This window comes from Pituophis catenifer, unplaced genomic scaffold (genome assembly GCF_029215685.1).
Source record: "Pituophis catenifer annectens isolate HBS135680 unplaced genomic scaffold, rPitCat1.0.hap2 SCAF_8, whole genome shotgun sequence".
NCBI classification, from domain to species: Eukaryota; Metazoa; Chordata; class Lepidosauria; order Squamata; family Colubridae; genus Pituophis; species Pituophis catenifer.
The window spans coordinates 71,908,034-71,920,344 of NW_027256888.1; the positions used below are offsets into that span (position 1 = coordinate 71,908,034).

The 12,311-nt window shown below is 39.4% G+C and overlaps 1 protein-coding gene across 1 annotated transcript in view; it reads left to right on the forward strand.

Moving 5' to 3' along the window:
* Positions 1-12,311, forward strand: part of WDFY3 (WD repeat and FYVE domain containing 3) — a 203,958-nt gene that overhangs the window by 133,097 nt on the left and 58,550 nt on the right. Inside the window, exons 29-34 of the mRNA XM_070948211.1 lie at positions 544-664; positions 2,209-2,426; positions 5,511-5,746; positions 6,306-6,440; positions 8,065-8,244; positions 11,683-11,916. Of these exons, the coding sequence (XP_070804312.1) occupies positions 544-664; positions 2,209-2,426; positions 5,511-5,746; positions 6,306-6,440; positions 8,065-8,244; positions 11,683-11,916 (1,124 nt within the window). The remainder of the gene's footprint in view (positions 1-543; positions 665-2,208; positions 2,427-5,510; positions 5,747-6,305; positions 6,441-8,064; positions 8,245-11,682; positions 11,917-12,311) is intronic.

The window sequence follows — 12,311 nt, forward strand, 5'->3', positions numbered from 1 at the left end:
AGCTTCTGCCAACCTAGCAGTTCGAAAGCTCGTAAAAAATGCAAGTAGAAAAATAGGGAGCATCTTTGGTGGGAAGATAACAGTGTTCCGTGCTCCTTTGGCATTTAATCATGCCGGCTACATGACCACGGAGACGTCTTTGGACAGCACTGGCTCTTCAACTTTGAAACGGAGATGAGCACCGCCCCCTATAGTCAAGAACGACTAGCACATATGTGCGAGGGGAACCTTTACCTTTACCTTATAATTCCAAAATGAATGCATTAGTGAATTTTCTTCTTCTTTTTTTCTTCTTAATCTATAATTGTTTCATTTTGTAATCTTTAGAGCACTTTTAACTCAAGGAACATTTCCCGTGCAATAAAACTGGGGAAGTACTTGTGATTTATATTGATTTATGCATTTAATATCCACTGACTGTCAGGTTTCCAACACTGAAGGTGACCTGACCGAAACAATTTTGACTCTTGACATTATTTTAGAAAATAATCTTTGCACAAGTGTTCAAAATTGCCTGCTTCAAAGCAATAACTTGTATTTTAGGAACCGAGGAAGATTTTGGTGGCCTTGTTTCTGCAAATCTTATTCTTCTGAGAAACAGATTGCTGGATATCCTGCTGAAGCTTATGTACACATCTAAAGAAAAAACAAGTGTCAATTTACAGTGAGTACACATAATCTAGATTTATTTATTTTTTTAATAGTTGTAACTGTAACAAAATCCAGGACGATTCTACTTTTGTATCAGCAGACAACAACAAATCCTCTGTCAGGTTTCGGGGCTATCTTAAATAAACTTCATTCTCAAGCGCAAAGTCTCTAATGGATCACTTTTATTTTAAGAATAGCAGAATCCGACATTCCTGATTCAAGTTGCAGCCAAACTGCCCCTCCTTCCAAGCCCCTCCTCTTCCGCTCTCCAACCCCAATGTCCCATTGGCCATCATGCAGATCCATCTCTACATCCCGGCACGTTCTTTTCACAGGAATGTGGCCCCCACCCTCGTCACCCAGGAAACACTATCTGTAACGTTCAAAAAACTAGGTAAAAGTTCATCTCAGCAATAAATCAAGCTTCTGCTCTATGCTTCATCTTGTTCATGTCAGCGCTGGAAGAGAGCCTAATTTGGAACGCTGACATCCATATGAGCAACATCATATGGCATTACTGTGCAAATAAAATACTGGTGAGCAAAACACTGAATCTTGTTAACCCCTTTTTTTCCCTGAAAAATTACCAATTGTAGGGTCCTTGCTGTTCTTCGAGCTTGGTGGTTTTCTTGCAGACATTTCATTACCAAACTAGGTAACTTCATCAGTGTTAGGAAGGAATGGGATTTACTCTTATTTTTATATACTAGTGGCTTGCCCTGTCAGTATTAATGAGAATAGTCTTGGGCAGGGGTGTCAAATTCAAGACCTGTGGTCCGGATCCGGCCCATGATGCCTCTGCCAGCAAAAACAGAGCTTAGGAGGGCTGCACGTGGGGGTTCTTTTCGCTGGCAGAGTGCTTGCAAAATAAACTACCGTATTTTTCGGAATATAAGACGCACTGGAGTATAAGACACACCTTAGTTTTTGGGAGGAAAATAAAACTGATTGGCAGGTAGATCGGCCTCCCGGAATACCCCCAATCAGCTGTTCCCAGAGGTGAATTTTAGCAACAGGTACCTTGGTTGTGAGCTCTGTGCCTTGCTTTTTTTTTGCCTCTGAAACTTCTGAAACAGAGCTTCAGAAAAAAAAAAAGCCTCTGAAGCTGTTTGGGGGCTTCTATGAAGTTTCATTTCTGATGCTTTTTTCAGCCTCTGAAACCTCAGTTTGGGAAGCTGGGCGGGGCTACATTCGGAGTATAAGACGCACCCATATTTTCACCCTCTTTTGGGGGAAAAAGGTGCGTCTTATACTCTGAAAAATACGGTACTAGCAAAAGTGGATCCTCCAGCCTTGCCCGGGCTATCACAGGTGCCCCTGACATGAGTGGCGTTGAGCTGGCCACGCTCACCGGACCCCCTGAGGTCAAACACAACCCTGATGCGGCCCTCAATGAAATCGAGTTTGACACCCCTGGTCTTGGGGATTCCTTGACTAGACCGTTGTTTACTCTTAGCTTGTTTGTCTGCATTGGTAATCCTTGATTGGGGTATTGTTTACTTCTTCATTCTTGGTCTAGTGTTGGTCTAGATTGCTAATTCTGTGGATTCCCCTTAGGGCTTGCGAAGAGCTGGTCCGTACCCTGGGCTTTGATTGGATTGTGCTGTTTATGGAAGATCACCTCCATCCAGCTACAGTGACTGCAGCCATGAGGATTCTGGTAGTTTTGCTGAGCAACCCAACTATCCTCATCAAATTCAAAGAAGGTCTGAGTGGTGGAGGCTGGCTGGAACAGACCGATTCTGTATTGACTAATAAGATTGGAACCGTGCTTGGTATGAGTCCCCACACGTTGCCTTGTTATCAAAATACAGTACAGGTAGTCCTCGATTTACAACAGTTCACTTAGGGACCATTTAAAGTTACAATGGCACTGAAAAAAAATGACTTATGACCATTGCAGCATCTCCATGGTCACCTGATCAAAATTTGGATGCTTGGAAACTGGCATATATTTATGACTGTCGCAATGTCCCAGGGTCAAGTGACCACCTTTTGCAAACTTTCTGACCATCAGAGTCAGTGGGGGAAGCCAGATTCACTTAACAACCATGTTCCTAACTTAATAACTGTAGCGACTCACTTAACAACTGTGGCAACAAAGGTTGTAAAATGAGGTGAAACTCACTTAACAATTGTATTGCTTAGTAGTGGAAATTTTGGGCTTAATTGTGGTTGTAAATCAAGGACTACCTGTATAAAAGAACTTGGACTAATCCATGAGGCTGAATTGTAAAAAAAAAAAATGCTTTTTGATATAGGAAATTGCCATTTTAACTATGTACTAACAAAAGATTGTATCAGAATTTGTCTTCTGACCTAAGCTTCCTTAGAAATTAAACAGCACAAACTTAGTCCCAGCAAACCTCTTTAATTCATACGGCTGTAAATTATTTTCATTTATAGTCCACAAGGCTTGATAAACAGTCTTTCAGAGGAAGGTTATCAACACCCACCTTATCTCACGTGGAACGCTGCCAAAGAGCTAATTTCCAGACTCAGGGCAAGGCCAAACGTAGCATAGAGTCACAAACAGAATTTTCAAATCTTGAATCGGCCAGATGAACTAATTGCTTCCTGCAAAAGCTCACGTCCCGTTCACTTCTCTTTTATGTCTTATGGGAGGGGCCAATCATCTCCAAGCCTTACTCCCAAGTCAACCCTGTTTCCTTAATTGTTCCTGTCTCCTGGCAGCTCTGCACATGCAGACACTGGGAACAGGCTCACGCTGTTCTTCTGCCTCGCTGATGTCAGACTCCAGAAGCAGCAAAGAACTACCAGATGGCCTTGGCCGCCACTCTGCCTCCGACTCAGCGCCATCATCCGAGTCTTCCCCAGACTCCAGGACTGGCCCACATTCCTTCCCAACCTCCTCACTGTCCAAATCTGCTGCCAGCTCTGCTGGCCGCTAGCGGGTCACAACAATTTGGAGAGTTGGGGTCATTTTTTTTCCAGGTTGAGTATTGTGGCCATTATAAAGTTGATCTGTTATTGGGAAAGTCATTTCTGACATATAGCATATTCCCAAATTGGAGTTGGCTCCTGAACCAGTTAACTGAAGGAGAGGACAAAGAAAACTTTATGGCTAGATGAGCCAGCCTAGGAGATACCTTATGTTTAGTTTCCATTTCTTTAGAAAATATCTCTGGACAATTTTGTATATGTACAATTATTGATCAGTATGTCTTAGAAAAAGCTTACCTAAGTCACAACATCTTTAACTGGCCTGTTTATATTCTATAAAAATTGGTTTTCGTCTAAAGAACGTGAAACATAAGTTTGTTCAGAGACTAGTTTATAACATTGTCAAATGCAGAGTATGTTGTTGCAGTCTCCCTTCCCAGTTTAATGGTAGAATGCCAAAGGGAGAAACAACTGAGCCAGAATGCTAATCCATTATGTTGACATATTTGAGTAGGAGGTGACATATGTTCATTTGTATGCAAGGGTTCCCCTTAAAGGCCCTCCCAAATGATCTAATTAAGCTGATGTTATTGAACATCTGCTTGGGAGCAAAGGCCACAGCTGCTCTTGTGATGTAAGAATTGGACCAAAAAATGGACTATATGGGAAATCCTAAAATGACAAAATCTTCAAAGGTAGCATTGCTTCCTTGTTCATTGTTCTAATAACGTGGGTGTGCCTGATGAGCAAAGCTGTAAATATTAACTGTTAAGAATATGTTCTGTAGAATTTTTGAAGGTACACAGAGTTTTTAGCAGAAAGTAAATATTTTTAATCAGAAACAAAAAATGTTAAAAAGAATCCAGATGGATATTTCTCATATACTGTTCAGCAAAGCCAACTGTTTATATTAATACCTTTGTTTATTGGGAATTAACAGACATCACTAGTAGAGCTGAGATAGTGCACTTCTAAGGGGTTATTGCTAAAATCTGCTCTGAAATTAAGATGAAGTTGGCTTGTACTCAAGTATTGAAAGTTTCTCAAAATATAATTCCATAACTATTCATTTTTTTTAAAGGTGCTGTTTCATTCACTCATTCGTTTTTGCAACCAACAATAATTTTGTTTTTTTTTTCTTTCTATACTAACCCATTTGCAATCTTTGACAACTCCAAATGAAGAATATAGATATGTTTTGTTTTAGAAATGAAAGGGAATGAGAAAATATTTATTTGGGAGTGAAATGAAGAATTGTTTAATTGTATAATGGTTGTGCTGGGCAATATTTTTGTTATTATTGGGTGCCTGGGCAATTTGTTTCAATGGGCTCACATAGAAAAAAGCTCTTAACAGATTTACATTGTGAAAGATGAAATCTATCAGTAAATTTAACCTTAAAATTGTTGACTCTTGAGGCCAGCAGTTTCCAAACTTGGCAAATTTAAGACTGATGGATTTCAAGTCCCAGAATTCCTCAGTCAGTTTGGAGACACCTATTTTAAGCCAAGGTTTTGACTATTTTGAGTAGTTCTTTTATATGGCCTAGCACCAGGGGTGAAATCCAGCAGGTTCTGACAGGTTCGGGAGAACCGGTAGTGGAAATTTTGAGCAGTTCGGAGAACCGGCAAATACTACCTCTGGCTGGCCCCAGAGTGGAGTGGGAATGGAAATTTTGCAATATCCTTCCCCCAGGAGTGGGGAGGGAATGGAGATTTTGCAGTATCCTTCCCCTGCCATGCCCACCAAGCCACGCCCACAGAACCGGTAGTAAAAAAATCTGTATTTCACCACTGCCTAGCACTCTTCCTAATCTCAGTTGAATAAAAATCACATTGAGAAAAATAGTTCTATAACCAAGCATTTATTTACCATACTGAGCGTGGCATTCAACTTGTTTTTCCAATCAGTGTTGATATTACAGATCTAACTTTTCTTCTTTGTTTTCTGTTTAGGTTTTAATGTCGGCAGGAGTGCCGGTGGCAGATCAACTGTCAGGGAAATTAATCGAGATGCCTGTCATTTCCCGGGCTTCCCAGTTCTTCAGTCATTTCTTCCGAAGCACACAAATGTGCCTGCATTGTATTTCCTTCTCATGGCACTTTTCCTACAGCAGCCAGTCGCTGAACTGCCTGAAAATCTGCAACTCAGCACACCGGTCCCCATCAGTCGGTGCAATCAAGGTGGTCAGGTAGGAACCATGTAGTGAGATGACTGGTTAAAGGGAGTCACACACAAGAATTAAGAGGGAAAAATTGTATCACTTCTTTAAAATGGAAGCATTACTGAAGAATGAGCAGGAAGTTTCAGGTTAATGACACTGGGGTTTATGGGGAATATCAACTGGTGTTTATTTGCTTTTCGAATTGAAGAGTAATTGTAGCATGCCTCTTAATGGGTTTTTGCATCCTTTTTCTGAAAATTGCTTATTCTTTGCAGATACCTATATAACCTAAATCTTCCACAGTCTTTTAGACAGACGCAGTATGTGTGCTTCCTTGACCAACTGCTTTTTTGGGGTTGGAAGTGTTTTTAAACATTTTTGAATAAATAAGATATGATGAAGTGCTTAATAGAAATTGGTACAGTTTCTGGTGGATTAAGTGAGCATCTCTCATTGGTTGATTTGTACAAATAACCGTGAACTACCAAGAAGTTGAATGGCAAGTTTGGCATTGCAATAATTTATAGATTGCTTATAAATGAACACAGAATAATGTAATTTTTTTTTCTCTCCTTCTCTGCTGAAGTTTGACTTAGATTCAATTTGGACATTCATATTTGGTGTTCCTGCATCAAGTGGCACCGTGGTGGCTTCAATTCACAGTGTTTGCACAGAAGCTGCATTTTTACTGCTGGGAATGCTTAGGAGCATGCTAAATTCAGTAAGTATGGCATCTCTCTGAAGTTCTCCCATGAGAAGTTGAGATATTTCACCTGTTCATTTTATCAATTTGGTATAAAACGTTTAAGAAAAGATTACTTGAAATTCTAAGATAGAATCTTTTACAAACGAATGTTGAAAACTCATTTTAAACTCCAACAAAATTCTGTCCTACTCGTTGGCAGTAGTTGCTTTCGTGATGCCATTAATGGATGCAATATTTTAGGCCATGGGATTGGGTGTCCAACCTTGGCAATTTTAAGACTTGTGGACTTCAGCCAGCATTCTGGAATTGCAGTTCACAGATCTTAAAGTTGCCAAGGTTGGAGGACACCTCTGTTTTGGCATAAGTAAAAACAAGAGAGTTTAATATGTTAAAAGTATTGGTCTAAGATAGAGGAGAATAAGGTCCAGTCTAGCTTCAGCCATTCATTGATTTTATTTCTCCCAACCTGACTCACAAGGAAGAGTTACTTTTTTTTTTTTTTTTTGCTCATGGATGGATGGATGGATGGATGGATGGGCAGAGAGATGTAAATACAAGTGACTTCCCTTTCTTTCAAAAAAAACTACACTTAAAAAAAGTGATTGTCATATCTTTCTACCTATTCGCCACCCCAGGTTTTTCATCTGTGTTTAATAGTAATAATTAAATACGTTGATACGATAAATTAATAAAGTGTTATTGCACTATTGTATTATTAATAATTAACTTTCATTAGATAGTTTTCTTTAGGCAATATATGCAGGATATCACAGTCTATCAAATTAAATATCTACAGTCTAGCAAACTCTAAAGCACTGCTCAATAAAGCCAACATTAATAAGTGTTTTGCTGGGTACTATTGAGATCCTGTTGCAAAGTAGAAGCAGATTTGTGCTTAGAGAAGTGGCATACATTAAGAAAAAGATACTCCTTCTTTATGAAATCAATAATGCTAACAAGAAACCAGTTACACTAGTTTCTGGAAAACAGAAAACAGGAGACCGAGTTCTGGTCTCGCTGTAGGCTTGAAAAACTGGCTGGGTGACTTTGGGCCAGTCACTCTCTCTTTCTCTCTCTCTCAGCCCAACTCAATTTGCAGGGTTGTTTCTGTAGAAAAAATAGGAGGAAGAAGAAGGAATATTATGTATGTTCTCTACCTTGAATTATTTTTTTAAAAAATAATAAAAGACAGGATGAAAATCTAAAATAAAAAAAAAGTTATCTGTCCATGCATACTTAGTGGAAACTATATTGTTGGCTTCTGCACATGAGTAAATATGAGGTTATTGGGCTTTCTTTATATTGTACACCACAGTTAATAAAACGTAATGTCACATATTAACATCTCTCTCCCTTTCTCTCTCTCTCTCTCTCTCTCTCTCTCTCTCCCTCCCTCCCTCCCTCCCTCCCTCCCTCCCTCTCCCTCTCCTCCACCCTCCCTCCCCCTCTCTCTCCCGATGCTCTAGTTAATAATACATAGGATTCATTACTCAATAAATTTTACTGTTAGAGATGCAACTCTAGTCAGTACATTGTGTCTTGGCTAATGCAGTCCTGCTTTAGATAATGCACCACATTGTTATTTCACATTATTTTATCTTTGAATGAATAAAGTTTCTAACGTTTCCTTGCCCTGCAGCCTTGGCAGTCAGAGGAAGAAGGATCTTGGCTTCGCGAATATCCAGTCACCTTGATGCAGTTTTTTCGATACCTGTATCATAATGTTCCAGATTTAGCTTCGATGTGGATGAGCCCAGATTTTCTTTGTGCACTGGCAGCTACCGTGTTCCCTTTCAACATTCGGCCATATTCAGAAATGGTAGGAAGCAAAAGAATCCCTTCCCTTTAAGAAAAACAAAAAACAACAACCCCAAACCTCCTATTATTTGGTATCTATGGTATGTAAAGTGGGACACGGTGGCTAAGACGCTGAGCTTGTCGATGGAAAGGTCGGCAGTTCAGCGGTTCGAATCCCTAGTGCTGTGTAACAGGGTGAGCTCCCGTTACTTGTCCCAGCTTCTGCCAACCTAGCAGTTCGAACGCTCGTAAAAAATGCAAGTAGAAAAATAGGGAGCATCTTTGGTGGGAAGGTAAGAGAGTGTTCCGTGCACCTTTGGCGTTGAGTCATGCCGGCCACATGACCACGGAGACATCTTCGGACAGCGCTGGCTCTTTGGCTTTGAAACGGAGATGAGCACCGCCCCCTAGAGTTGAGAACTACTAGCACATATGTGCGAGAGGAACTTTTACCTTTATCTTTTATGATATGGAAATTAGGCACCCATAACATTAAGCAAGTTTCAAGTTTGAGTATTTAATTAGCAAATATAAATAGAATTGAATAGAAAGATTTATCAGCATGGAAATTACTGAGAGCCATCTCAGCTGTAAGTACCAGCTGATTATTCATGCTGTCATGTTATATCTTTATTTATTGATTAACCCTTGGACCATATCAAAGTGCAGAGTTCCAGAAACAAATTATTACTAAAATTAATTTGATAAAAGCAATTTAAAATGGAATTGGATAAAATACAATTTAAAATTAAATTGGGATAAAATACAGTCTAAAATAAAATTGGAATAAAATACAATCATTTAACATCTAGATAAAATATGTTAAAATTATAGCAAAATGGTTCAATTGAGATCTGCATATGTGGGGCTGATTGGGGTAGATTTCAGGGTTTGGCATCAAAATATGATTTTAACCTATTTTATCTACATCATGCAAAGATGATTTCTGATTTTTGAAACTTGCTTAATGTTATGGGTGCCTAAAATCCCCAGTTCAGCGCTAAATCCTACATGAGGAAAAACCTGAAGTTTTGGCAAGCCACAATCGGCTTGAGAGGTCCCAGCATTAGAGTATTATGCATGTTTGTGTTTAAGAGGCTAAAGGGAAGAAAAACATTATTTTCGGCGCTGTTAGGGAGCCTTTGAGACCTTTGCGAAATCTCATACATGGATTAATAGTGTCAGATTCAAGAGGCTTTGCAGCTCTCACGGGGGAATTAACACTTGATACGATTTTAACCTTTGAGAGTGAAGGTTTAAGCTACACATCATCAAGGTTTGTTGTTTTTTTTTTTTTGCGCCGTATTGACAACAGTGGCTGAACATTCTGGGTGGATAATTATACTTGCTTTCATTATGTCTTTTCCAGTATCTTCTTAGCTCGTAATTAGGACTTTAATCTGCTTATTATCCTGTATAAATTTCATTTAATAGAATATTTTGCTTGGGTAGATTTCTGCTCAGTCTCTTTCTTTCTGTATCATATTCTCAGCAGGTACCTTTCTAGCGGCATGGTTTTTATGATATGAAATTTTCCCGTTTGGCCAAAACCCAAATTAAAGTCACTCTACCGTGCTTCATGTCTCCGTATGGAAAGAGGAAGGACAGAGCAGTTGTCTAAATCCTTTGTGACAATAGACAGCTCGTAGGCCTCCTTAGCACCATCTGCTGTCCTAGGCTCAGTGACAGCGGGATGGGTTTTTTTGCTGTATCATATTTACTTGACCATTGGATGCCTCTGGCTTCCAAGAATTTTATCTACTTGCATTGCAGTACATAAATCAATAGAATAGAATTTTTTATTGGCCAAGTGTGATTGGACACACAAGGAATTCGTCTTGGTGCATATGCCCTCAGTGTACATAAAAGAAAAGATATGTTCATCAAGAATCATAAGGTACAACACTTAATGATAGTCATAGGGTACAAATAAGCAATCAGGAAACAATATCAATATAAATCATAAGGATACAAGCAACAAAGTTACAGTCATACAGTCATAATTCCCTCAACACTGTCAAACTATTTACTAAGTCTGCACTACTATTAATCTCATCATTCTCATCACCCATCTCCTTCCACTTATGACTGTATGAATGTAACTTTGTTGCTTGTATCCTTATGATTTATATTGATATTGTTTCCTGATTGTTTATTTGTACCCTATGACTATCATTAACTGTTGTACCTTATGATTCTTGATGAACGTATCTTTTCTTTTATGTACACTGAGGGCATATGTACACTGAGGGCATACCAAGACAAATTCCTTGTGTGTCCAATCACACTTGGCCAATAAAAAATTCTATTCTATTCTATTCTATAAGTGGAAGGAAATGGGTGATGGGAACGATGAGAAGATTAATAATAGTGCAGACTTAGTAAATAGTTTGACAGGGTTGAGGGAATTATTTGTTTAGCAGAGTGATGGTGTTCGAGGAAAAAACTGTTCTTGTGTCTAGTTGTTCCGGTGTGCAGGGCTCTATAGCGTCGTTTTGAGGGTAGGAGTTGAAACAATTTATGTCCAGGATGCGAGGGGTCTGTAAATATTTTCGCAGCCCTCTTTTTGACTTGTGCCATATACAGGTCCTCAATGGAAGGCAGGTTGGTAGCAATAGCAAGACTACCTTCTAATGCACATTTAGGAGAAATTATAATACAGCTTAGTCCTTGACGTATGACCACAGCCAGGACCAGAATTTCCACTTGCTATGCAAAAACGGTTATTAAGTGGATTGTGCCCATTTTTGTCAACTTTCCAACAGCTTGGAATTCTCAGGTCCACCATTCAAGTATTTTTGCAGGGTTGTCTCTGTTTAATGTCCATGATCCACCTAGATTGGTTAGGTGCTGCTGCAGATGGTCCTCAACTTATAACCACAACTGAGCCCAACATTTCCTTTGCTAAGAGAGACAGTTTATTTGCTGAAAGGCACATTTATTTCAGAGAGTTCTGTTCTTGCCATTCCTAAATGGCTGTCAATTAGCTGCAAAGATAGTCCTCGCCCAAAATGTCTATTGCTAAGCAAGATAGTTGTTAAGTGAATTTTGCCCCATTTTTATGACTTTTCTTCCCACAGCTGTTAAGTGAATCAGTGCAGTTGTTAAGTTAGGGACACAGTTGTTATGTGCGTCTGACTTTCCCATTGACTTTGGCTTGTCAGAAGGTCAAAAAAGATGACCGCGTGATTCCAGGACACTGCAGCCGTCATAAACAGGAGTTAAACATGCCAAGAACCTGAATTTTGATTGTGTGACCATGGGATAATGGTCATAAGTGTGAAAAAATTGTCACAAATCTCTTTTTTTCAGTGGCGTTATAACGTCAAACAATAACTAAACAAATGGTTGTAAGGCGAGGATTATCTGTACATACTGAGATGCTAAAATAAAAAACTGCAATCCATCATACTCTGTTGTCCAAAATTAACAACTGATGACTGGTTTTTTTCAAAAACAGGTTACTGATTTAGATGATGATGCCGGATCTCCAGCTGAAGAGTTCAAAGCATTTGCCTCTGATACAGGGATGAATCGGAGCCAATCAGAGTATTGCAACGTTGGGTCTAAGACTTTTTTAACCAACCATCCTGCTAAGAAGTTTGTGTTTGACTTTATGCGTGTGCTGATAATAGATAATCTCTGCCTGACACCTGCAAGCAAGCAAACTCCTTTAATAGATCTTCTTCTGGAGGTAAATTTAGTGTTTTATCGTCGTTTCTTAAAGCAAAAAGAAAAGTTACACTGGATATTTTCAACGTTCTGTTTTTACCGTTGTTAATGGGTTTTGCATATGGTGGCACAGTAGTTAGAATGCAGTACTGCAGGCTATTTCTGCTGGCTGCCAGCAGTTCAGCAGTTTGACAGTTTGAGTCTCATCAGTTCAAGGTTGACTCAGCCTTTCATCCTTCTAAGGTCGGTAAAGTGATGATCCAGATTGTTGGGGGCAATATGCTGACACTGTAAAGCACATAGAAAGGGCTGTAAAGCATTGTGAAGCGGTATTTAAGTGTAAGTGCTATTGCCATTGCTATCACAGTAATTCTCAACCTATGGTCCACGGACCTCTGGGGGGCCTGCAATATTGTC